Source organism: Festucalex cinctus, chromosome 14, assembly GCF_051991245.1.
Source record: "Festucalex cinctus isolate MCC-2025b chromosome 14, RoL_Fcin_1.0, whole genome shotgun sequence".
Taxonomy (NCBI): Eukaryota; Metazoa; Chordata; class Actinopteri; order Syngnathiformes; family Syngnathidae; genus Festucalex; species Festucalex cinctus.
Window position 1 is genome coordinate 13,877,089 of NC_135424.1, and position 25,166 is coordinate 13,902,254.

General features: G+C 36.1%; 1 protein-coding gene across 1 annotated transcript in view; it reads right to left on the minus strand.

Annotated features, from left to right (window-relative positions):
• Window positions 1-19,483, minus strand: part of klhdc3 (kelch domain containing 3) — a 25,209-nt gene extending 5,726 nt beyond the window's left edge. The window contains exons 1-9 of the mRNA XM_077495607.1: window positions 19,236-19,483; window positions 16,966-17,182; window positions 16,224-16,400; window positions 14,893-15,008; window positions 14,575-14,646; window positions 13,467-13,680; window positions 13,251-13,337; window positions 11,655-11,763; window positions 322-395 (exon numbers count right to left, since the gene is read on the minus strand). Of these exons, the coding sequence (XP_077351733.1) occupies window positions 322-395; window positions 11,655-11,763; window positions 13,251-13,337; window positions 13,467-13,680; window positions 14,575-14,646; window positions 14,893-15,008; window positions 16,224-16,400; window positions 16,966-17,119 (1,003 nt within the window). The 5' untranslated portion in view covers window positions 17,120-17,182; window positions 19,236-19,483. The remainder of the gene's footprint in view (window positions 1-321; window positions 396-11,654; window positions 11,764-13,250; window positions 13,338-13,466; window positions 13,681-14,574; window positions 14,647-14,892; window positions 15,009-16,223; window positions 16,401-16,965; window positions 17,183-19,235) is intronic.
• Window positions 19,484-25,166: the final 5,683 nt, after the last annotated feature.

A 25,166-nucleotide genomic window follows, 5' to 3' on the forward strand; every position in this document is an offset into this window, starting at 1 on the left:
ACAGTGGGGAGTGATGGCTCTCAAAAGGATGAGACCTTAATTGTTCATTTTAACTAATAATAGTTCTTTTTTTTTTTCATCTTGTCCCCTCCGTGTCCTGTGACAGCCATCCTGTTTTGTCCAAGGTGGCCCAAAACATAATTGCAAAGGAAATATGTAAATGTAGCAGAAGGTGTGAGGTTAGGTATAAGGAAGATATTGGTAAGACTACATTTATCGACCATCATTTCTATGTGCAAAAACAGACAATGCCTCTGCCTGTACAATTGCATTATCATGTCTGTTTTTATTTGACAATATTTTGTGAAAAGAGATACTCACTGAAATCTAAAATGTAGAGGTCTGAATGATCCATGAGGTCAAATTCATCACCCATTCCTTGCTCAGGGCAGGGACTGCAAAAAAGATCAAAGACAACAGTTTGTAGTTATCAGCAAAAAATAAAACATTAACACAGCTTTAGCTTTGCTTCGACAAGCCTGAACCAAAACGGCATCAGGTAATTGGAAAATGTATATTTCCATCCAACGTCTTACCATATTTGATCACCACATTATCAAAATAAAGCACAGATGGTTAAAAAAGAAGAAAAGGTGAGCTGGCCACACATCATTCAGCTCTCCTTATCACAACCAGCTTGATTTAAGCCCACAGGAAGTCGAGCAGTGCAGTAAGACAGGCTGGTCCATGCAGATAGCCTCCCAGACATGTGCTGCCGTTTATATCACTACACATCTGTTTCCTGCCATGGCAAGACGCCCGCACACACACGCACATGCAAAAACACCTGCAACACATAGGTGCATCACTGCCAAAATATCTGACCAAGGTCTATTTGTAAAAGTTATTTTAATAGATTGTAATTGTGATTGCAAAAGAGAATGATTTTACTACGATAAAAAAAATAAAATAAAAGAAAAATTAAAAAAAATTTTAAAAAAAAACCTTAACCAAGTAATGGGCAAGTATTCCGAGACCAAATAAGAACAGATGGACCAGTCTGATACAAATATTTGCTCACAGACAGCTTGATAAGGTGTTTGTGACGATGGCGATTGTCATCGTCCCAGTGCTATACGTTTAGCACATTACACTATTTTTAAATTAAATTATACCTAAAAACAAAAAGTCATTCACATCCACATATACAGGCAGAAAAGTTGATTCCATAATGGGTTGTACTGTGTATGAACTGATATTGAAGTAGGCCTGTGCAATATAGCCCAAAATTCATCAATGGTACCCATTCACCGAAAGGGTATGCATCACGATATAAATTTTTTGGATATAAAATATTTTTAATTTCGTAATTATTCAATAATTAATAATTTTTGAATTGGTTAGTTATACAGATCATTAGATTAGCTTAGATAAGCTAAATTGATGAATTCCGTAATGATAAAGCAAACATGAAATTAGGATAACAGTTATGCAAATTTCAAGTGAGTCGCCTGTCCCAAATAACGCAGAAATAAGTAAAGTAATATTGCCTGATATTTTAAATAAATCAGTACTGTCTTTTACATTAGTTTTAAATAATTCATTCAAATATTCGTGTCAATGGATTGATTAGCCTTTACAAATTGAATGGAAACAATGGAAAACAGCAAGGTGAAGGGCAACTTTTCCGCTGTGGATGGGCTTTCCAAAATATTTTAATTTATTAATTTTCTTGGTGGCCCGACACATTGCTGTTCTTGCATTGGGCTCATCTTTTTTTTAATTTTTTTTTTCTATGATTAGTTTTTAGGTTTTTATATTCAAAGGCACTCTCGTTTTTTTTTTAAACTAAAGTTTTAATTTTTTTTATTTTTTTAGCTTTAGTTTTTTTCATTTTGTTAGATATAACTCCCTACTCTTATACCTTCACGCATCGAATGCAAAAGAAGTAGTGGTCAGATTTCGCTACCTGATCACCTGGCAAATTCTTACCTTCTATTGAATAAACCGTTTATAATGCGCATCCCTACATTGAAGTGTCTGTATTGTGATAGACAAAGTGGGATCAGTGTGCATCCCCACTTGGCAGTTGATTAAATTATTTCAGGATCCCCTCCACCCCTTCTACTCATCAATCTCCATTTCTCTTCCCCGTTGTCTCCGCCATCGAGGCTCCCTTTCGCTGCGTGTTCAGGATGTTGTAAGGGGTTTACGTTCCTAATCTTCCCCAAACAAACATGTTTGAGGCTTAAAGCAGCCAGGAGAGGTGCAGAGCACGAGCACGTTCGTCCCAGAGGGCCAGCTGTGGAAGTCATTACACCCCCTGCCCCCCAGGAGGTGATCCACCCAGGCTTATAAGGTGCCTTCAACCGAATACCCTCAAACCATCACAGTCCCATCATCGGAAGACTGGAGACCCTTATCTCTGCTTCCCGTCCTTCATACTGGCCTACTGGCAGCACCATCACTCAAAGGTCATGCAAAAAAAATGTTCAGGTGCAGTGGGAATGTTGGTGTAGAAAACAACACCAAAAACTAGATTGAGGGAATTGTAATCGACATACTGAAAACATGTAATGGGCACTACAATGAAGACAAACAGAAGAGTACAGTAATTGAATAAGTGCAGAATTCTTGAGGACAATACTGACAGATAAAGGTTGCTCTCACCTAGCTTAGCTGCTAGGTTAATACTGTACGTAAAGCAAATAAACAGATTTAGTTATTTATGTGCCTGCTGTGTTTTTGTGCATTTCAATACAACTGTGGTGGATAATGTGTATTACTGTGCATTAGAAATTGTTGAAAACTGCCAAACTGGAACTGCTATCATGATGTACTATATAATTAAGTCTTATTTTTTGGTCCAAGTAAAGCCAGATATGATGGTATAAAACAACAAAATAATAATAAAGTTCCAGGCGGAGGACTTAATTATGGCCCAGGATTAAACTACTGACAAGACTGCTGAGTAAGCACGTGTGGAAAAAAATTGCTGGCACATCTCTGTTAATGAAAATAAACACAGCGCAATGGTCACCGAAATAACTTGGAACTGACAAAAGAAATTCAACTGAATCATTTTAAGAAACAAATTAATGAAACAAACATGGAGAAAAATGAGGACTCCTATATTGAAAATAATTTGACCATAGAGACATGTTGAACTTGTCTTCTCATCGCAGCAGTCATTATGCCGTTTGGTGACATGGCATTTACCAGATTAAACTTGGAACACAGAAAGCAAAGGAAAGGGTTGTCTCATGAGATTGAAAAGAAAATTAGAGACAAGCATGCACTTGATCAAGGCTACAGTCAGGTCCATAAATACTGGGAGTCAGCACTGATCTAAATCCTACAAAACATCAGCGGAAGGGGCTGAAACATGCTTCCTGGACAACTGGAGCAGTTCGCTCAGACGCAGTGGGCTAACATACATGTGGATATGTGCAGAGGTGTCAAAACGGTATAAAATGGAAGGGTCTCCGTATATATTATATATACCCTTTACGGTGGAAATTCAACCCCTTTTCAAGACAGTGTACCATGTATCAAGCGTGTCGCAACAAATAAGGCAAGAGACAAGCGGAATGGTTCGGAAAATAAAAAAATATTCACGAGCCGGCAATTTAGCGTTCAGCAGCTCAGACAGCAAAACCAATTAATGTGACAGTCATCATATGTGCTTTTGGCAGCTCACTTTCCTTCCAACCGCCACCCAAGAGTTTTCTTTATTCCTACCACTGCCTCAAACTTGTTGCTGAAGGTTATGAAAAGTTGAACAAGTGGGAATGACACCATCAGAAACAGAAGTAACTCCACTATCTCACGAAAACAATGTAGCGCCGTAGCTTGTCAACAACTCACGCAGCGAGAGCGTGTCAGCCTTGGATGCTGACGCGTGAAAAAAGTAGAGATAAGCAGATGTCTTAAGAACAGCAGCAAGAGAAATGACAATTTTACTGCTGGGAGACAACTTTCTCACATGCTCATGGACAATATTAACCTGGGTGTGAAATCCAGCAGCACATTAATGTTTTATTGGTCTTTGTAAAACAAGCCAAAAGAGATCTTAGAAGCAGGGGAAGGAAAAAGGGGGGGTTGATGGAAGCGGGAAAGTCACAGTGTTTGACTTTATGTGGCGTCCTGGTGTTTGATGGTTCACTTTGTTACTCGATCAGCAAAGTATCACTACGTGTCAAAGTGGTTCCACCGACCCCACAGCAATGGTGGTTCCCAGTCAAAAAAAAAAAAAGCTAAAGTGACACTCCCCCACTAAAAAAAACAGTGGTTGCTATTTCAAACAGCACTCAATGAGAGTGTCTAATGACCCAATTGCCACCCGTTCTAGTAATGCACTGACTTCTCCACCTCATTACCTTGGAAACTCGGCCTCTCAAACAGTAGAAAATCAACTACCGTCCTAAAACTAATGAGGGAACACTACAGAGCCTAGGAGTAGTCTAAATTGGGAACTCATGCATGTAAACACCAAACAATTCTGCAAAACAACCAGCAAGAAATTCAAGTGTTAGGTGTGAAAGTTAGAGCTGATGTTCTTAATACAAATAAATGTTGTGAACAGTGGACAAATCAGTTGGTGAGTCCTTTCATTGCCAATATCCTCATTCTTGGAGTGATACCATCTGCATCCTGCTCCTTTTGCTACATCCTATTGAACTTTGCTCCTTCAGTACCATCTAACTCACAGGAACTTATCCCACACTACAACTTCCTGTGAAATAACTTATCAGGGTGAGCAGACACATTTAATTATTTTGTTTGCTTTTCAGCAAGTTTCAGCGGCTATTTTTTAACAGTCTTGGATTACTTATTCCATCATAAAGTATAAAACTGCATTTTGAACCTGTATGTATAATGTACTGGTTGAGAGTACCAACTTTGTGTGTCTGAACCTGTATCCAAATCTTGTTTAAAATGACATACTGGACTGTTGAGAAGCAGTTAATCAAGGTTTCAACAATCCATTTGTTATCACTGATTGTTAGATTCCCGTTCCTTTTCTTTTTTTTTTTTCCTTTCTTAATCTTTTCTGTCTCACCTAGTCTTACCAACATATCTGTGCCCCCTCCTGAGTGGTGGCTGGAAGTTGGATTAAGACTTGTAGTCCCATGATGAGAGTGAGACAGACTAACTACTGCTGACTCCTGAAAATGCCCGTCATCAGATTACCGGCAGACTAAAATGCTGGTTGCTAATTAAATTTAAATGTCAAATTCCAAGCCTTGAGGAAAAAAAATAATTTGCCTTTCAAATAGAACTAAGGTGCAAACATATAATCTATTAAACTTCTTTTTGCAATATATATGTATATTTTTTTTTAAATCACATTGTGCTGACTAGGGCAATGGAGAATGGAAAATAATCTAATTGCGATTTGTGGTTTTATCACAAACCATATTATGGTATATCTTCAAACCATGAGCTATAGAAATGTTCTACTTTTTCACAAAACAGTCACAATTGGTCAAAACAAAATATTTAAATACGCCATAAAATAAGCACCATACTTGAGGCCATCTAGAATGTCCCACAACACTATTTCCTGTCCGCCATGTGAAAGGGAATATTAAATCAAATGATGAACTTCCATTTTTGAATGACATTACAAAGTGTCACCGATGCAAGTTGTTTATTTGAGCTGCCGTGGCGCACTCACCCCTATGACACCATAATGTACACAGGCTGTTGGTGGGTTAAGGAGGGTTAAGATGCAGATGAAATACTAGCATGGTAATGTCTTTGAAGGGTAAATCACTGAGTTGCTGCGCTGCCCAAAGGTCTTGTGCCGCACGTGCGAGATGCCCCAAATCCATCTCAGGTCACCTCGCTGTTTGACAAGTTTTATCTCAGGCATATGAAACAAACACACAAGCAGACTGACAATTGCTAAAAGGAAACCTCTGCAACCCAACCTATTGACACTGAAGAGCGAATGACAACGTGTATAACTAAGGAGTTGATAATTCATGGAGCCAAGTGTCTCAGCAGCACATGTTAAAACAGCAAGCAACAAGTGCAGCTGTATTGGCCAAGAATTGTTCAACTCTAAATTCAAAGTTAACATTTTGACACGGAGTCATTAGTATTTTATAAAATACATTGGTGACAAAAAAATAAAAAATAAAAAAAAAGGTTCAATCGTCAACTGACTAAGTCCCATGTAGTGTTTAGTCTAAAATTTGAACTATCAGGTTCAATGGTGATAAGCTACACTTTAGCCAGCTGGACTATCATAACAGCAGGCCTTTCAGCCATTGATAAGGTGCTAAATGGTATTATCGGTGATATCGAGGCACCAGGCTTTTGACCTCCTGATCAGCAAAACAAGATCACTGAACAAGGCAGAAATCACTGGCTCAGCAAATTGCCGTTTTAAACTCACTAGTAAAATTCCAGCCAGATTAAATATCATGGCGAGATTTTGGTGGAATAAACAAGAGGTTTTGTGCTGGGATGTTTTGGCTACAAGTGAGATTACCTGCTATGTGGTCTCCCTTGAGCTGACTCTTCAGCAACGACATAGAATCTCTAACCAGAAGCGTATAAGCCAACAACTTGAAAACAATGCTAAGATTTTTATACCACTAGAAGATCTTTGTTCTGTCTAAACCATTTTCTATACTGCTTACCTTATTCAGTGCCAACAATTAGTGTAATTGCTTCAAGAATAAAATCAATTTGTCAATATCAGAATGGAATCTATGAAACTGCTCCGATGCTACAATTAAAGACTCTGTTCAAATACAATTCATCAGTGGGTTCCCCCAAAGGTGTTGAGACAAGATGATCAGATCATTGCACTTGGGGTAGTGTGTAATTAATTACATTTTCAATTATTACACACCACAATTATAAAATGAGCATATTTGTAAAAAAAATTAAATAAATAAATAAATAAATAAATACATAAATAAATAAATAAATAAATAAATAAATAAATAAATAAATAAATAAATAAATAAATAAAAAAAATTGTTTCATCCCAAAGGAACTTGCATAATGTTTCAAAGAATTTTGTTTCTCTTAATATTTGTTTACGTTTAAACATTTTCTTGTTTTGTACCAAAAAATTATGATAAACGAACGCCCTAATCATGATTTAGCTTATTACCAAAATAATTGTGACTGATTAATATTTTCTTCAGAATCAAGCAGCCCTAGATTGGGGTGCTTCACGTACAAATGACTGTAGTAATCTTGAAGGATTTAAGAGCACAGATAATACCTTACATTTCACATCAAAACAATATGTCGCTAGCGTCGGGCCAAAACACCCTAAGTCACAATTTGGCAAAATTCCTATTATTATTATTATTATTATTATTATTATTCGATATATTCCCCCCCCCCCCAAAAAAAAAAAAAATCTACACTTCTGGTAAGTCCACACATTATTTTTACCGGTACTTATTGACCAATAGAAAGAGTTGAAAATGGCTTACTCTCTTTTAGGGGTGTTAAAAAAAAAATCGATTCGGCGATATATCGCGATACTACATCGCGCGATTCTCGAATCGATTCAATAATCGGCAGAATCGATTTTTTTTTTTTTTAGGATTCACACCTTGAGCATGGAAGAATGTTATATGAACGGCACATTAAGCCTTAATATTTTTATTTTAATGCTGTTCAAACATGAAACAGATTACAACCTCTATAAGACTGAAATTTCAGATAAATAAATAATACATTTTCATATAAATCTTACACTCTACAAGCTTACTGATTAGTATTTTCTAAATATGAATGAAAAAAAATCGCAACAATCGACTTATAAATTCGTATCGGGATTAATCGGTATCGAATCGTGACCATTCGTATCGGGATTAATCGGTATCGAATCGAATCGTGACCTGTGAATCGTGATACGAATCGAATCGTCAGGTACTAGGCAATTCACACCCCTACTCTCTTTGATCATGCAATGTTCATGAATGAACAAACCTGCTGTTTTGGGGGTCTCCTGAAATGTGACAATTTTGGAGGTACAAGGTTTTGTTTGGCCCGACGTCAGTGATTTATTGGAATTATGGAACAAAATTTCACTGTGACCAGCACAGATCCCCCCCCAAACAGCTTGAAATCGTTTGCTCACAGTATGCCAATCTGTCCCATGTCCCATTGTACCCCTCAAATGATGCTCAGTTCCCAGCCTTAAAATAATTTGTATTTTAGCAATGCCATATCATGTTGTGAACTCAACTTAGGTGTGACACGCAAAGTTCTATTTAATTTAAAAAAAAAAAAAAAAAAAAAAAGCTGGAGTGCGTTCATTCACTTCCAAAGAGTTTAAAAATACCGGATGTTTTACTTTGGACCGTATGCAGTTAATTGCTTTCGTAGGTGAAGGTCAGTGCAGGTGGAGTTAGTCATGCATGGGTCGTCCTTCGTGGGGCAATGAGCAGGTCTCAGCAAATGAGTGTAGCAGAGGTGGCGAGGGCAGATCAAATTGCACTCCGTGAGAAAGAATGCTCCCGCAGGTCATAAATCAGAGATGGGGCAGAATTTCACGCCTCTCTGGAGCTCAGTATGCCTGTTTACACTGACGTAAGTGGCACTCAAAAGATTGCCACCAGTCATGTCACTCATAGAGACAATGCACATATTTCTTTAAGTAAGGACAGTATAAAATGAAACCATATTGAATCAGAATAACCTGAATTACCGGTAATGATTTTTGGGGTCTAAATCTACCTCTATAATTATCACTGTCATCATCATCATCATAATTACAGCATATACAACTACTCTCCTACTGGATTTAGCTCGGACTAAACAGTTCGCAACTTCACACATTAAAATGCCTTTGAAAGCTGTATGGTTTGGGAGCTGCAGAGTTTTATTATACTTCACTAAAGTAATAAATTATGCCCACACAAATCTAGGACTGACAATAAATATCAACAGAGGGGTTCTGCTTAAGATCAGTCTGAAAACACAACCAACCCAGGAAAACAAAATGTGAGCCATAAATTAGAACACAATTTCCTTGGGTCGACCTACCAAATGAGGGGACTTCAAAATAAATAAATTAAAAAAAAAAAAACAAGCAAGGTGTCCGGCACATAATTCATGGAGCCTGTGCAAGCATTCGTCAGCTGCATAAAGACAGATCCCAATAACTTTTTAGGCCTGTTAACTGCCCTCCTGTTGTTAGGTCATGTAAAGACAAACATGGTCCAAGACGCTTTCAAACAGAATTGTTTTAATAGTTAACTAAGTAAATAGAAATACCTTTCTACAACCATATAACACAAATAATAATACAATTTTTAAAAAATCAACAACAATTTTGATGGCAAAAAAATATAATATATGAGAACGAAAACAAACGAATGAGTCAGAAACCACTTAGTGTGCGTCTTACTATGTGTGTACTCGTGCTTATGGGAGTTCCTGTGCGTAAGAAGCTTACAGGCACTCATCTAAACAAACATTCAATGTCAGTCAATAGAACTTGTGTGGTCAACTTGTTTGGGACTGTAAAGATCACACTTATTTGTACAGTAACAACAACAGCTTGCGCCAGACATAAAATAAACTAAATATTGGTGACCAAAATGAGAAGCCACTGATTTGAAGACCAAATGAACGATTGTGGAGTCATTGTGGCATTTGACAGCTTCCTCTGGTCTACTAACATCCTTCACCGTTGTACTAATTTCAACCACACAGGCCAACTTATTTTACCCACTTAAACCCTATCTGGTATCAACAGGAAATTAAAGAATCTTGTGAAATCCACCGTGGGCTAATCCAGGGGACACGGACATCCAGAGGAAACAAAACAATTTTCCAACACAGTTGCCCACATTCTACTCACACAAGGGACAGAATTTCTCGTAAAACGGTTTTTAGTTGCGAAAAATATTTCTCATTCAATTTAAAAATAGGGGTACACCGATCGATTGGCTGGCCGATTTATCGGCCCCGATTTCCTTAATTTTAGAAGATCGGGGATCAGCCGATCCCTTATAAATAAACTGATCTTTTCAACCAATCTCATCTCCCTCCTTAGAGGTCTGAAAAAGTCAGCCACTGTCCTCTTCTGCTGAGATGACTAGGATTTTCATTTTTATTTGAGAGAACTACTTCATGTGCAGTGAAAACAACCCATTTGTATTATTTCGCTGATATTGTTCAATGTTTTCCAATAAAGCAAGATTGGAACAACAGATTTTTTTTTTCTTTTTAACAGCAATACTCAGAGTCCAAGACCCTTGCCAAGGCTTAAACATATTCAGAGCTATATAGGCAAATCACAGTTTGACACTATATAATACAAAACATTCTTCTCAATTCAAAAAAGATTTCATATTAGTTGAGTGGAAACATCCTTGGAACAAAACAACATCCAGAAACATGTAACACAAATGACCAAAGAGCCGAGATACCAAGCGACGGTCAAAGACACAGTCACAAGGGTCGGATCAAACCCAAAACCTATGGACTACTACTCTACCACCTGAGCCATGCCGCCCCATAAAAGTAGTACTCCAAGGGCAAGATGTATCAGCATCAGATCATATCATCTGCTGCTGTTTGAGCCAAAGTGAATTTTATTCAACCAAAGAAGGGCTCAAAGTTTGAGCCTCAAACCCAAGACAATTGGAGCAGTTTGCTCATGAGGAGTGGACCAAAACTACCTGATGACAGATGCAGAAGTCTCATTTACAGCTACAGAAAGTGAAAGAAACGATTACCTCAAAATACTGCGCAACAAAATACTGTATTAAAGGTACCATCATTTTTTAAAACTTCTATTGAACTCCAATTCATCTTTTTCTCCATTAATTTGCAGAAAATTTATATGTATCATTCCTTTTGTCAGTTTCAAGATATTTCAGTGACAATTGTGTGGTTTTCTTTCATTAAAAGAGAGGTACCAACAATTTTGTCCTTGTGTGTAAGTAATCTAAGCTGTACAGTAATTAAACCATATGATACAAAGGCAATTTAGACTGAGATATCATGATTTGAGGTCTGAAGGACTTTGGGCCTGTAGACGTAGTGGGGCTGAGAGGACTCTTATCCACAACCTTCCCCATCTGCACTATCAGATTTTCCCAGTGGGGTTTTGGCTGATAACTCAGCCTTGTGATAACAATAGCCCAGGTCCCGACTATGCCGGGCCATCTAAAAGCCGTTAGCTACCTCATTACTCCACTGGCTACTGGTCTAGCAAAAGCAGAGTGGCATCTTAGCAGTTATCATTACTGCCTTATGACCACCAATGAAATCGTCCCAGACTACCGTCTACAGGAGCCAGACCATCACATTGGCATGTAGTGCAGAGAGCGCAGTCATTCCTCCAGAAAAGGAAAACAAACACTCATTAGAAACAAAGAGGTTTCTGCATGATTTAGATTTTTTTTTTTTTAACTTTAGTTTAATAAAATATTTAAAACAGCGATACCTGTAGTAATTTCATCTTTATCTTATTGTATTTACAATAATAATAATAATAATAATAATAATAATAATAATTTACAAAAAAAAATAATGTCATACAGATTTGCTTTGGTCAATGTAAAATATTAATCAAAAAATATATTACAAAATTATATGGTAGTTTGATGTGTACAGCACCTACTTCATGCAGTGAGAGGTTTTATATCAAATCATGATTAGTCAAGACATGCAAAGCATTACCTACGGTATGTAACAAACTATTTAAATGTTTGCTTTACCTGGTTCCTCCAAAGAGGATGATTCGATCTCCAACCATGCAGCAGCACTGTCGTCTCCGTGGACATGGGCCTTTCCCCTTGGGTTCTAGTTTCGTCCATAAAAAGGCTTCTGTACAGTTTAAACATGACAAATAGAACACATTGAGGATGATGATTATTATTTTGGGAAACAAAAGGTTTGGACAGTCTTGACACGTTACACATACATCTCTACTTCCTGCCCTACATTAACCATAAATATTGTACTTCCTTTGATGCAACTTTCAAAATGTACTTAGGTGTAGAAGTGCAACAATTAAATTGGAAAATAATCAATTATCAAATTAATCGGAAACTCTTTTAATAATTACCTGTTTACTTTAAAATTGTCCAAATCCTCTGAATTTTAACCTCTCAACAGTAAATATTGTCAGATTTATGTAGTCTTCCATTAAAGGAGTCTGATTAATAGTGATTATCAAAGTGTTGTTTTTTTTTTCTTTCCAAAACAAGACATTTGCAACCACCTGTTTTTACTTTGGAAAACAATGCTGAACATTTTGGGCTATTTTCTGACAGCTATAAACAGTAACTGAAACAAAATCAATTTTGTGCACTGTCAAATTGTTTTTTGTTTTTGTTTTATTAGCTGTTTTTCTGTTCTTAGAATTGTAAATCTCTATACAAAAGTGAACACAATGGCAATCCATCTTAAAACGGTTCACTTTGAAGATAGTTGTGGTTAAGAGGCATAATGAATCAATCAAAATATGTCAATAAATATATTTTTAAGCTTGTTTGAAGTATCTTTTTTTTTTTTTTTTTTTGAATATTTTAATATATTACCCCTAAACATTTCACCATCTTGGTACATACTAGGGATGAAATAAATCCTGGGGGAGACTATGCTTTGAGAGATAGAACATAGTGTACACACATGCTCAGCAAAACATGAAATTAGGTTACTGCATTAAGTAGCTTAACATTATCACATAGCATAAACTTTATCACAACTTGACACTGAAATAAAACAAAAAATAAAAAAAATGAAAAAAAAACAAACAGTATGCAATTCATTCTGCGCAAAAGAAGACAAAAACACACACCTAACATGGATTTCAACAACAAGAATGGCCCTCCTCTCCTCAGGTGGATGCCTGGGCCACCCCACACCATTGGCCCCACACTTTGCACCCCCCTTGGTGGCAATACTTTCTCCACTTTATGATGAATGTCTTCACTATATCCGCTGCAATGACTTTGATGCACATGTCGAATAGCACCAGACCATTAAGACCTACTAAGTTAAATGTGATTGGAAATACAGTAGTAGTACTGCCATCTAGTGGTGCAATACAAAATTTAATGACTGCCACAGCAGACATGTAATTTAGTCAAGAAAGACCTTAGTTGTTCTATTCATATCAAAACTGCCAGTGTATGTATAGCACACTGAATATAACCTGCTATGCATTGTGCAGCTAAGAACAATGAAACTGTCGGTCAACATAAGCTTGAAAAGCCATCGTTGAAAATCCTCACTGTAAAGGGCACACAATTGTATATGAAAAACAAACATGTGAATTGTGTTTGTCGGAGAACGATAAAAAGCATCACCTGGACTGAATTTCCAGAGATCGTTGAAGTGCTGGTCCAAATCGGCATTGTATCCTCCAAATATGTACAGCTCTCCCTTGTAGCAAACTACATATGCACAGACAAGAAAAGAAAACTAAATTAGCCATTGAACGTGAAGATAACATTTGCATTAATAACATAAGATTTGCAGCTAAATAGAAGTCCAGTTCTCGGCACATTGAATAAAGTCCTTACAAGCTGAGTGACTTCTGCGTCCATCAGGTAACACCTCTATTGGGGGGGTGCTCAGCCAGGTGTTGGTCTGCGTATCAAACACTTCTATCTTGTTGCAGTAGATCTCATTGTTGGAGTGGAACGGACCAAAGTGGTCTCCTCGCCCTCCAAATACAAACATTTTTGTCCCGATGATGGTTGCTGAGTGGAAGTCCCGCCAGGTTGCTGGAACGCCCTGGAAGGCAAAAAATATATATATATATTACTTAGAAAAATTGTACTAAATAAAATATTTAATCATTCCTACAAAAACAATAGCCCACTGCTCGGGCCCTAATAAATAAATTCTGACAAATTTGATTTAAATCTTTGAACACTACATCTCTTGTAGTTTTCCTCGACACTGGGATGAAACGAAGGGAAATTGTGCCACCTTATGGACATTAAAGAAACAAAAACTGCATAGTCAGACTTGGGAAAAAAAAAAAAAAGAGTATATAGCAGCTGGAATATAGAAGTTGAAATAATGTTAAATCCGGTTTCATAGAATTTTAAATAAAAGGGAATAAAATTGTGTGGATGGTAAATCAGTGAGCTGAATTACACAGTAAGACTATGTTCAAAAATACACTCAGCATAAATACAAATGCTGTCAACTTGTCATGTTTATTTATCAATTCATCATATTATGTAACATCTGGAATGGCCTAGTTGTATATTAAAATCATTTTGTACTGTGTAATAGCACTTCACTCTAACAATTCTGAACTGTGCATCCTGCAGATAAGATGTATGGTATTAAGATGCTGATTGTCCTCTCGTTAGAATGCTCATGTATGTCAAAACTCGAGGAAGAAATGCACATTATTTAGGGAATTTACAGTTGTGACCGGTCCCTAGAAAACCAGCGGAATAATCATGCCCTTTAATCAGCATTTTAAGGCTTCTTCAGAGTGCTCACTAACTAAACAAATATATCATTTGTGATGCACTTAATTTACACTCACAATTCATCAGAGGGAAATTCAACTGAAGATTATACTGAATATTCCAAGTCCTAACGGATGAGCTAACGCCGCCCTGATTTTCAATTATTGATAGAAAAATACCTGATTGTTTTTTAACTCACCATGGCAACAATTAAAGACCAATGCATGGTAGTGGTGTCCAGCTTGTGGATATCATTGGAGAAGCAGTCAGCCTAGATAGCAGGAAAGGAAATTAATTACTTTAATTTTCACCTGTGACCTGTGTGACCACCCAAAATTCATACTGAACTCAACTTACCAACAAGTTATAAGCCTACTGAACTGATACTGTAATTTTTAATTTAAACTTTCATCTTCATGTTGGTGGCATGTGATTTGTCCAAGTCGATTTTCTGTACAAGCACCTTTCACTTGAGATGATTTCCGTTATCAAAACAAAGCGAGACAAAAAGACTCACCAGCTGCTCGTATCCTCCAAATATATACATCGCCTTCAAACGAACGCAGGCAGAGTGGCCATCTCTTGCCCCTGGAACAGTCCCAGAAATTTTGGGTGTGAACCATCTGTGGGTATCTACAACAAAGGGATTGCTTATATTAATTTTCAGCACTTAAGTCAAACCTCTAGTAAGAAGTAAGCAAAGATATGGTCTACTTGTGTATAGTCAGCCAAAATATAATATAAGGATAAGCGGCTCAGATAATTGATGGATGGTAGGGCTGGGTTTAAAAAAAACAAAAAAACAACGAATAATCGATAATCGACCTATAAATTAACAAGAAAATAGAATTCTGTTTCTGCGATTGGCTGGCAACCAGTCCAGGGTGTCCCCCGCATAGCGCCCAGAGATAGGCTCCAGCACCCCTCGCAACCCTTGTGAGGAATAAGCGGTCAAAAAAATGGATGGATGGATAGAATTCTTTTTGTATCTTACTGCTTTCTTGAAATTTACTGTTCACATGAATTCAAAAGTATTTTCTTACACTATGAAAGACCTGACTTATTGCACTTTAATACAATTCAGAATTTTTTAATTCATATATGTACACTTAAAGAGATACTTCACTTTTTTAGCCTATTAGAGCAATAAAAAGTTAATATTTTGTCTATAATTGATTTGACACTTTCATTATTTTTTCATGTACAATTAGTACCTTTAAAAACACATTTTGCAACTTGTGTTGAATGAAAATTACATCACAAGGGCTCACCTGTTTTCTAGGTTTGGTTATGCGACATTCACAAGCTGAGCTGTGATTGGTTACCTGAGCCCTAGTGATGTCATTTTCCAGTCGACAGCAAATTGCAAAATGTGTTTTTAAAGGTACTAATTGTACATGAAAAATAATGAAAGTATCAAATTAATTACAGACAAAATATTAATGTTTGACTGTCAAAAATGGCTAAATAAAGTATCCCTTAATATAACATGGGTTATTTTCATTACTAAATATATCATTTAACCAGTTACTGCCTCTTCAAAATTTTATTTGAAATTTAATGTTTGTGGAGGTTTTTTTTTGTTTGTTTGTTTGTTTTTTGTTTTGTTTTTTAAATCATGTTCTTGATATTTAAGAAGAATTGATGTGCCATAATTAATCATTATCAAATTGAACTGAAGTGAATGGAATCGGAAAAAAATCTAAATCAAATCCAACTGAACGCTTGTGAATTGAAATCGAACCGATTGAGGAAATTTAAATCGATACCCAGCCCTAATGGATGGATAATATAATATAATGTAATGTAATGTAATATAATATATATTTTGGAATAGTATCTACTTACTGACATCAAATGCATACAGCACATTGCACGCCCCTTCAGTGTCATTCCGTCCCCCCCACAAGTAGATGGTCTCATCCAGTAGCACTGCCGTGTGACCATAACGCATGTATGGCACTTCACGAGCACGTTCATGTCCCACGGGCCTCACTGGGGGTAAGTTCATCCAGCGAAGGGACACTATGGCATAAAATAGTTGAGAATTAAATAATATGGTAACAGAATGCGGGACTGACATCTGTTACACTCCAAGATCATGGAAGTTGGTACATTTTTACTAAACTGTATTATTTCTGTTTGCTTTGCTGTTCTATTCCTGTATATTTTACCAATTACAATATTGCAGATGTCTACGACAGAAGGTGGGAACTGACATCAAAGGGAAGACTCACAGAGCAAGCATCCTGATAAAAGAATGGACCAATAACTGAGATGTTCTCGTTTCCAATTCAAATGAGCCAACAGCATCTTCATGAATGTTTGCTAGCACTGACTGATATTTTAGCACATCCCTAACAAGAAGGCTCAAGTTACTCCAGGCAGTTATAAAGCCAAGGTTGTTTACCACACGTGGTACTGGACAAGTGTTGTGGATCTCATTCATTGATGGAAACTGTTTTTCACCATTTCAAAATACATTTCAGTTCAAACTTGACGACTTGCATAAATAAAAAGAAAAAAAAAGAACACACAAAGTTGCAACCAACGGTAGCCCAGAGTTTGTGGTTACGCTGCTCTTACATACCAGTGTTGAAAACATGCACATCAATCTGACGCAGTGTCTCATAGTCCTCCCCGGAGCAGTATCCCCCAAAAGTGTAGACCTTGTGCCCCACAGCCACAGCGGCATGATTGACTCTCCGTGGCCCTCCTTCAAGGTGGACCGACCAGCGCAACATTCCCCTCGCCTGCACCTCTGTGGAGTCGATCACTTCACATCAGGCCAATTTCCACCATTAAACCTGTCAACACAAAAGGAGGAGTTTAAAAAAAAAACAAAAAACTCCTGGCAACAGTGTTGGCAAATAAAGAACTCATATTGGACTAGGAGTTGTGAGCTTTGTTGACAAGCTCTCAAGCCCCTGTATTATCTATGTGGGTACACCTAAGGCTCGTCTTTCTGCCGGGTACTGTAAAACATAGGGAGGCTCGGTCATGTGCTTGGGCTGGATCAAGCACAGAGTATCTTGGATCTGTGTGGTGTAAAATACAATTTGAAGTTGAAGTAGGGCAATATGGCAACAACAAAAAAATAAAAAATCCTATATTGCCCAATTTAGATTGTTATGAGTAGTTTTTTTTTTGTTTTGTTTTTTTTTAATTCCCAATTTTAAAGCATCTGTCCTGAAAACTATAAAGCAGAGAGTAGGCCAACATTTGATCAACATATGAAGTACATTTTTTGAAACTAAATGAAAAAGATGAACATAGAAAAATATTACATTTTTTTTACACAACAGTACAACAAAGGATGAACACTATAAAACAACACAGTGAACTACTTTACTCTTGCGTATTTGAGAAAGGTAGGCAAGACCCAAAATAAACAAACTGCTGCGTCGAGAAAAATGACAACGTAAATCGAAACAATTTTTAAGTAATGATGCTAAATAGTGTTCACATAATTGATATTTGCAAATAAAGATGCCACTATCAAATACATTTATCATATTATATTGCTAATTCCATCAATTAATCAGATACAATTTTATTCAGCATGGCAATTTATTAAAAAATAATAAATAAATAAATAAATAAATAAATAACATTTTTTCGTGGTTTACTGTTACAATTCTGACGTGACTTCCTATGATCTAATTCTTCCGGAACATCTGTAGAAGGTGCTGAAACTTGCAGTCTTGGAAAGACACCCTTAAAATGTGAAACAGCCGAAGCAGTTTGCTCACGAGAAGTTGATCAAAATACTTCTCGTGGTGCAAGACTCATTGAGTTACAGGATTTGCTTGATCGCAGCGTTGGCCTGAAAAGGTTGTGCAACAAAATATTACGTTCAGGACAACATTTATTTATTTTTTTTGCTCCAGATCAGTTTCATTGGTGTGTTTTTGACAAATATATATATTTCACAATTCTTTTTTTGATTCTCTGCCCAAATTCACACTTATGGACAATTTTGAATTAAATAAGAAGGCTGTTCTTGGAATGCGGGAGCCAACTGGAGTACCAGGAGAAAACCCACACAAGCAACGGAGAGAACATGCAAACGCTAGACAGGAAGGCCGGATGGAAGGCTTGAACCCCCTCGCTCAGGACTGTGAGGCATGCCACCCCAAGGGGAGACCCAGAATTGCAAAACATTTAGCAGCCCACACTCTCACCCCATCCTGTTCAATGACCCACTTTCTTGCTGACCTCCAACCTTTGTTTGTTCTTATACACCATCCCTAAGCGACCCTATCTATTTTCAGCCCTAGATCTTGGCCACGATTCTTTGAGTTCATCACACATACTTGTACAAGTGCTGTGTAAAAGACACATCTGTCTTTGCACATAGTAAGTTAAGGCAACACTGGATTTGCACAACAGCATGTCAGTATGTGCTGTCAAGTACAGTATGTTTATGTAGAACGACCAATTGTGGTGAAACAAGTCCACCATCCAAAATGTCACAGGAGATCATGTATCTGATTTAGGGACATTGTTAGCTAATTAGACTCAGTGGCACAGAGCAGTCATACCTTTGCACAACCTCGTGTCCAGCTAGTTAGCTTTAACATTACGTTTTTACTGTCATATCTGTGAATGACAGCCAGGTGGTTGACGAGCTTATCGTTATCTTGTTCCACATTCAAGTGATAGTATGTGGACTCTTGCGAGTAAGCTAGGCTAAAGCTAATCTACGCTACCTTATTTAGCGCATGGCTGTGAAGCGACAAGGAAATGACACGAGTTGCAACAGCGGCGTTTATTTGCATATGAGGTAAGGAGGGTCACTGGACGCCAAAACAGCCATTATATGCTCAATGTTAGTAATAGTAAGTATAGTTTAGCTACCTTGGAGCAGAGTCGGAGGCGGTGCACTGATGTGTTTGGACGCTATGACTTGTCGGCGGGGGACATTGCGCCTCCTGTCGTTTAACTCATGTCACAGCAGTCACGCTCATGGCATTCATGTGACTTGAGACTGCAAGAAACTGCCTACTTACTCGTCCGGTTTACAGTTATTCTGGTAAGGCACAGCCTCTGAGAATGTTAATTGCTCTCACAGTGCATTGCCGACTGACTTGTTCACTTCATCGGGAAGGGAAACAAACAGGACATGTGCAGGCCCCATGTTTGTATGTAATGTGGTTATTTCCTTATTTGCTGTTTGTTTATGTCATCATAAGACACGTATCAGAGGTTCTCAAACTTATTTGGTCCGGGGACCCCCCCTACATGGAAGATTTTTTATTTTTTTTATTCTAAGGACCTCATCATAACCAGTACGACTAAATGTTTCGGTAGTAGCGTTGGGTGTGTTATGTAACTTGATTACTTTTGGATAACAATAATCAGATTACAGTTACATTGAATAAAAATGTGGATTATTGTTATTTTGCAGGATTACATGTTTTATGCAAAGAGAGAGCTAGCAACGGCAGTAAAGACCTCGGCTACTCTCAGTTGGTCAAACAACCTTTCCTGAAGTTACCTGTAGGTTTTTGTTTTGTTTTGTTTTTTTCTTTCTTTAACTGTAATGGATTACGGTTTGTTTGTTTGTTTGTTTGTTTGTTTTTTGCATCTTGAATAGTTTTAATTTTGTTTTGAATTTTTTAAAATTCAGTTGGTTTTCATTAGTTTTTAAAGCAAGTTGGTTAGTTTTTATATTTTTGAAACTGTTTTGTTTTAGTTTCCTTTTCATTAGTTTCAGTATTAGTTGTTTTGTATATGGAGTATTTGTCAAATGGAAGATATATAAAAAAATTGTCACAAAGTATTGTGTAATAAATGTGAGTCAACTTAAAAAAAAAAAAAAAAAAAAACTTCCTTTTTCTGTAGCTACGGGCACAGCAATACTGAAATAAACACCTTTAAAATTAACCTGGACAGCACATGTATTATGCTGATTGACAAAATTGAAAACAAATGATATTTTCACTATAGTTTTATATAGTTTCAGTTAGTTTCAGTTTAAAAATAAAAAAGCATTTTAATTTCCATAATATTTCCCTTACGAAAATGTTTCTATAATTGTAGTATGAAAAATTGACAAGTGCAAAAAGTGTTGTGGAGAAGAAGCAGTTTCTCATGACAATCAATAGAGGGCGCCCACCAATTAATCATTGATCATAGGTTTTGCAGGATGGTAGCACTTCCAACTATTACTGAGTAGCTGTAACATAACGCTTCTTCTAGTATTGGGCAAATAACACAAGTAGAAGCTCCAATTGGATCACACACTGTTGAGCATTCCACTTCAGCTATTCATAAAAATATAATAAGTGCCAGGAATATAGACTATTCCAAGCATCAATCGTGAAGCTGTCAGTAATCAGAGTACAGTTTATTCTAGACTTTACAACCATGATAACCTCAGAGAAGGTTCATATTGAATGCGCTGTATTTGTTCCCATCAGTGATGGAGCATTTTTCTAACACTGCTCTCATTGTCTAGCATTACCTCATACATTTTCCTTTATGCCTAATAATTGCTAATTAAATGAAGAACTGACGTTTAGGTTTGGTATTCATGTCCACCTTTTATGGTTGTGGTTCAGTGAATTCATCAGAATTAACATAAAGTAGGACTTTTATTTGCTACTAACAGTTTTTTTTTTTTATTAAGCTTTAAAACATCTGAATATGGAGGACCAAAACTGACAAAATTAAAAATAAATAAATAAATAAATAAATAAATAAAAGTAAGAATAAAAACTGATAGAAAAAAAATTCAAAAATGAAATACAAAAAAATAAATATAAATGAAAAAAAAACCTATGACTGATTTTTTATTTCCATTTATATTTATTTTGAAATTAAAAAAATGAATATAAATATATAACTATATAACATATTTCCATTTGCATTTATTTTTTGTTTGGAATTTTTTAATTAGATTTTTTATATCCGTTTATATATATGTAGAAATGTAAATAAAAAGTTAGTTATAGTTGTTTTATATATATATATATATATATATATATATATATATATATATATATATATATATATATATATATATATATATATATATATATATTAGGGGTGTTAAAAAAATCGATTCGGCGATATATCGCGATACTACATCGCGCGATTCTCGAATCGATTCAATAATCGGCAGAATCGATTTTTTTTTTTTTTTTTTTTTTTTTTTTTTATAGGATTCACACCTTGAGCATGGAAGAATGTTATATGAACGGAACATTAAGCCTTAATATTTTATTTTAATGCTGTTCAAACATGAAACAGATTACAACCTCTATAAGTCTGAAATTTCAGATAAATAAATAATACATTTTCATATAAATCTTACATACAAGCTTACTGATTAGTATTTTCTAAATTTGAATGAAAAAAATCGCAACAATCGACTTATAAATTCGTATCGGGATTAATCCGTATCGAATCGAATCGTGACCTGTGAATCGTGATACGAATCGAATCGTCAGGTACTAGGCAATTCACACCCCTACTATATATATATATATATATATATATATATATATATATATATATATATATATATATATATATATATATATATTCGATTCGTATCACGATTCACAGGTCACGATTCGATTCGATACCGATTAATCCCGATACGAATGGTCACGATTCGATACCGATTAATCCCGATACGAATTTATAAGTCGATTGTTGCAATTTTTTTCCATTCAAATTTAGAAAATACTATCAGTAAATTTGTACATGTAAGATTTGTATGAATATATTTATCTAAAACTTGAGGCTTATAACCGTGAGCCACTGTACACAAACAGTTTGCAATCTGTTTCACATTTGAACAGCATTAAAATAAAAATATTAAGGCTTAATGTGCCGTTCATATAACATTCTTCCATGCTCAAGGTGTGAATCCTAAAAAAAAAAAAAAAAAAAAAAATCGATTCTGCCGATTATTGAATCGATTCGAGAATCGCGCGATGTAGTATCGCGATATATCGCCGAATCGATTTTTTTTTAACACCCCTAATATATATATATATATATATATATATATATGTTTTTATTTTCACTTTTATTCATTTATTTAATTAGCCATGTATTTATTTTTAATTTTCAGTTTTGGTCCTCCATATCTTAAGACATATGACACACCCTGCATTTAATTTTGAATAAGCAAAGCAATGATTACGTTAGGGTCGGTTGAAACTGATCAACCTGTTTTCAAATGTTGCAATGCAGTGAAAGTAGAGACTTGTCCAAGGATTATGGCTCTGAGAAAACATATTACAGCTGCCACTGACCTGCATCACTACGCAGTTTGATCCTCTTTAGGAGCACTTTGATGGATGCGTTTGTGCGCAGGCATTTTGTGCCAGCTGCATGTCATGCACAATGGCCAGACTGTGCAAAGCGACAGCTGCCAAAAGCTGCTACTTTGAACACTCATAGGTGATTACATACGAAAGATGGAGAGCCGCAAAGATCTTAGGTGAATGAGACTGAGTCTACATAAATAAAGAGGCTTCTCAGTCGTGACTGCTAAAATACACACAAAGAAGCTTATACAAACCGCGATCACTCAAACTTCCCCAAACGTGTCTACACAGCAGTACTTTCTCACAGTGTTGATATTACACAATTGCACTTAGATGATGTTATTGTCTGGAAGAAGTCCCAAAATTTTTGGGGGATGTGGCAAGTGTAACGATCATGTCTGGGTCACTTGCTTTGCTTTTGACCTATTCCATGTAAGCCTCATTTATCTTAATGATATGGGAACTGATACAGAGGCATTCACACACTGTTATTGTTAACTTTCATCTTAAGTATATTAAGAAACTTGAAAGGGTCATGGAGAACCACAATGTATTCCAACAGACTTTGCAGATGTTCTAGATCAGGGGTGTCCAAACTTTTTCATTTGAGGGCCACATACAGAAAATCAGAAGGACGCAAGGGCCACATAATGTTATGAAGAGAAATTGTGTTTAGTCCTAAAAATTGTACAAATAATTTATTTGTGCATATTTGCATATTTAGAAAAATGCTACAGTATATAAACCAAATTATTTGTAATATGGCAGTAGGGTTATTATAGTTTTGGAATTTTTCATTTTAGTTAGCTTTTATTAGTTTTCAGGGTGGTTCTGTTAGTTTTTATTAGCTTAGTTCTTTCAAAAAAATGCTTAGTTTTAGTTTAGTTTGGTAGTTTCAGTATTAGTATTTTTTTTGTATTTATTTTTTTAATGTGTATTACTTGTGTGCAGTATTTAAAAAATACTGGGAGCAACGTCATCTGAAGGTGTTTTTCTATTCTATTAGTTTTAGTTAACTACTAACCTTTAATGGCACCTTTTTTTCGATACCCTCCCTTCTTACTTTGACCATCTCCAAACATTTTTTCTTTTTTTTTATTTGAACTGAATCAAATGCCATTTTTAGCATATGTCGCGGGCCACTGAAAAATGGACGGCGGGCCGCAAATGGCCCCCGGGCCGTAGTTTGGACACCCCGTTCTAAATGACAAACAAAACAAACAAAAAACTGGAAGAATAGTGGTTAGCCAGTCTGCTTCATAGTTATGAGATTCTGGATTCAAATCTCAACTCCAATGTGGAGTTTGTATGTTCTCCCCGTGCTTGTGTGGATTTTTTCCAGGCAATTGGTAACTCCCACATTCCAAAAACATGCATGTCAGGTTAAATGAAGATTCTATATTTTTCATGTTATGAAGGATGGAATTGGCTGGTGACCTTAATGAAGACAAGAGCAAAATCAAATGGATGGACAAAGCCATTTTTCCACCAAAATTCAGTTCAGTTTTCTGTTAGACTGTTTGGAACAGCAAACTGTCATCTGGCTAACGTTCCCACTGCAGAGTGTAGGCGGGATGGTGATGGCGGTAATAGCTAGCTACATAATTAGTATTACATCAGCATATAACTCATCAATGAATTAAAGTACTATGATTCCTCCCTTCACTGTAATCAACTGTATTTTTCAATATTTTTCAATGGATTTATTGGTTTTCTTCCCATTCAATTCTTGCTTTGTATCCCAGAAGCAAAAATTGCTTTTTGACAAATTATTAGTGTCTACCAGCCACAATCATATCAAACAGTAGTATAGTCAGTAAATTCTGTAGAGTAAAGTTGACTCTATTTAAAGTGGGACCAAATGGACTCAGTTTTAGAGCAATATTTACACTTAAAATCAAGAATTAAAAAAATAATTAAATTCATAAAAGTCACTCAAGGGTCCTTGATTTTAGTGTTTCTTACCGGTAATTAATTTAGCACACGAGCCTTTGGGTTTGATTTTAAATGTGATTTTAAGTGTATTTATTTCGATATTAACCGCTGTCGGTACCAGATGTGATCAGGCTGCCAGATCGTAATGGGGTCGTCTAATGAACATGACACGCCACAGGATTAGCTGGAAATTATCCAGTTGATGTCAAATATTTGAAAGAAATAAGAATATTAAAGATGTAATTTAAATAACAAAATGTACACACTCAAATTGTAAAAAACGTAAATAAACCTAAGACTATAAAAGCAAGATATATTGAATAAAAGATACAGAAATTAATTCCCTGAAATGTGACAAATATTGTTAGTTTAGATTGTTAATGTGTTCCTATTATCATTAAGACTATTTTTGTGATGTATTGTGATTTGTGAACAGCTAAAAAAGAAACCAACCTGTAGCGAATCGCGCATTTCGTTAGCACCGGCAAGCACGAAGGTGCGTCAATCTATTTATTTTTTTTTTAAATTATATCCTGCTTTTATATTCTTAGGTTTATTTACGTTTTTA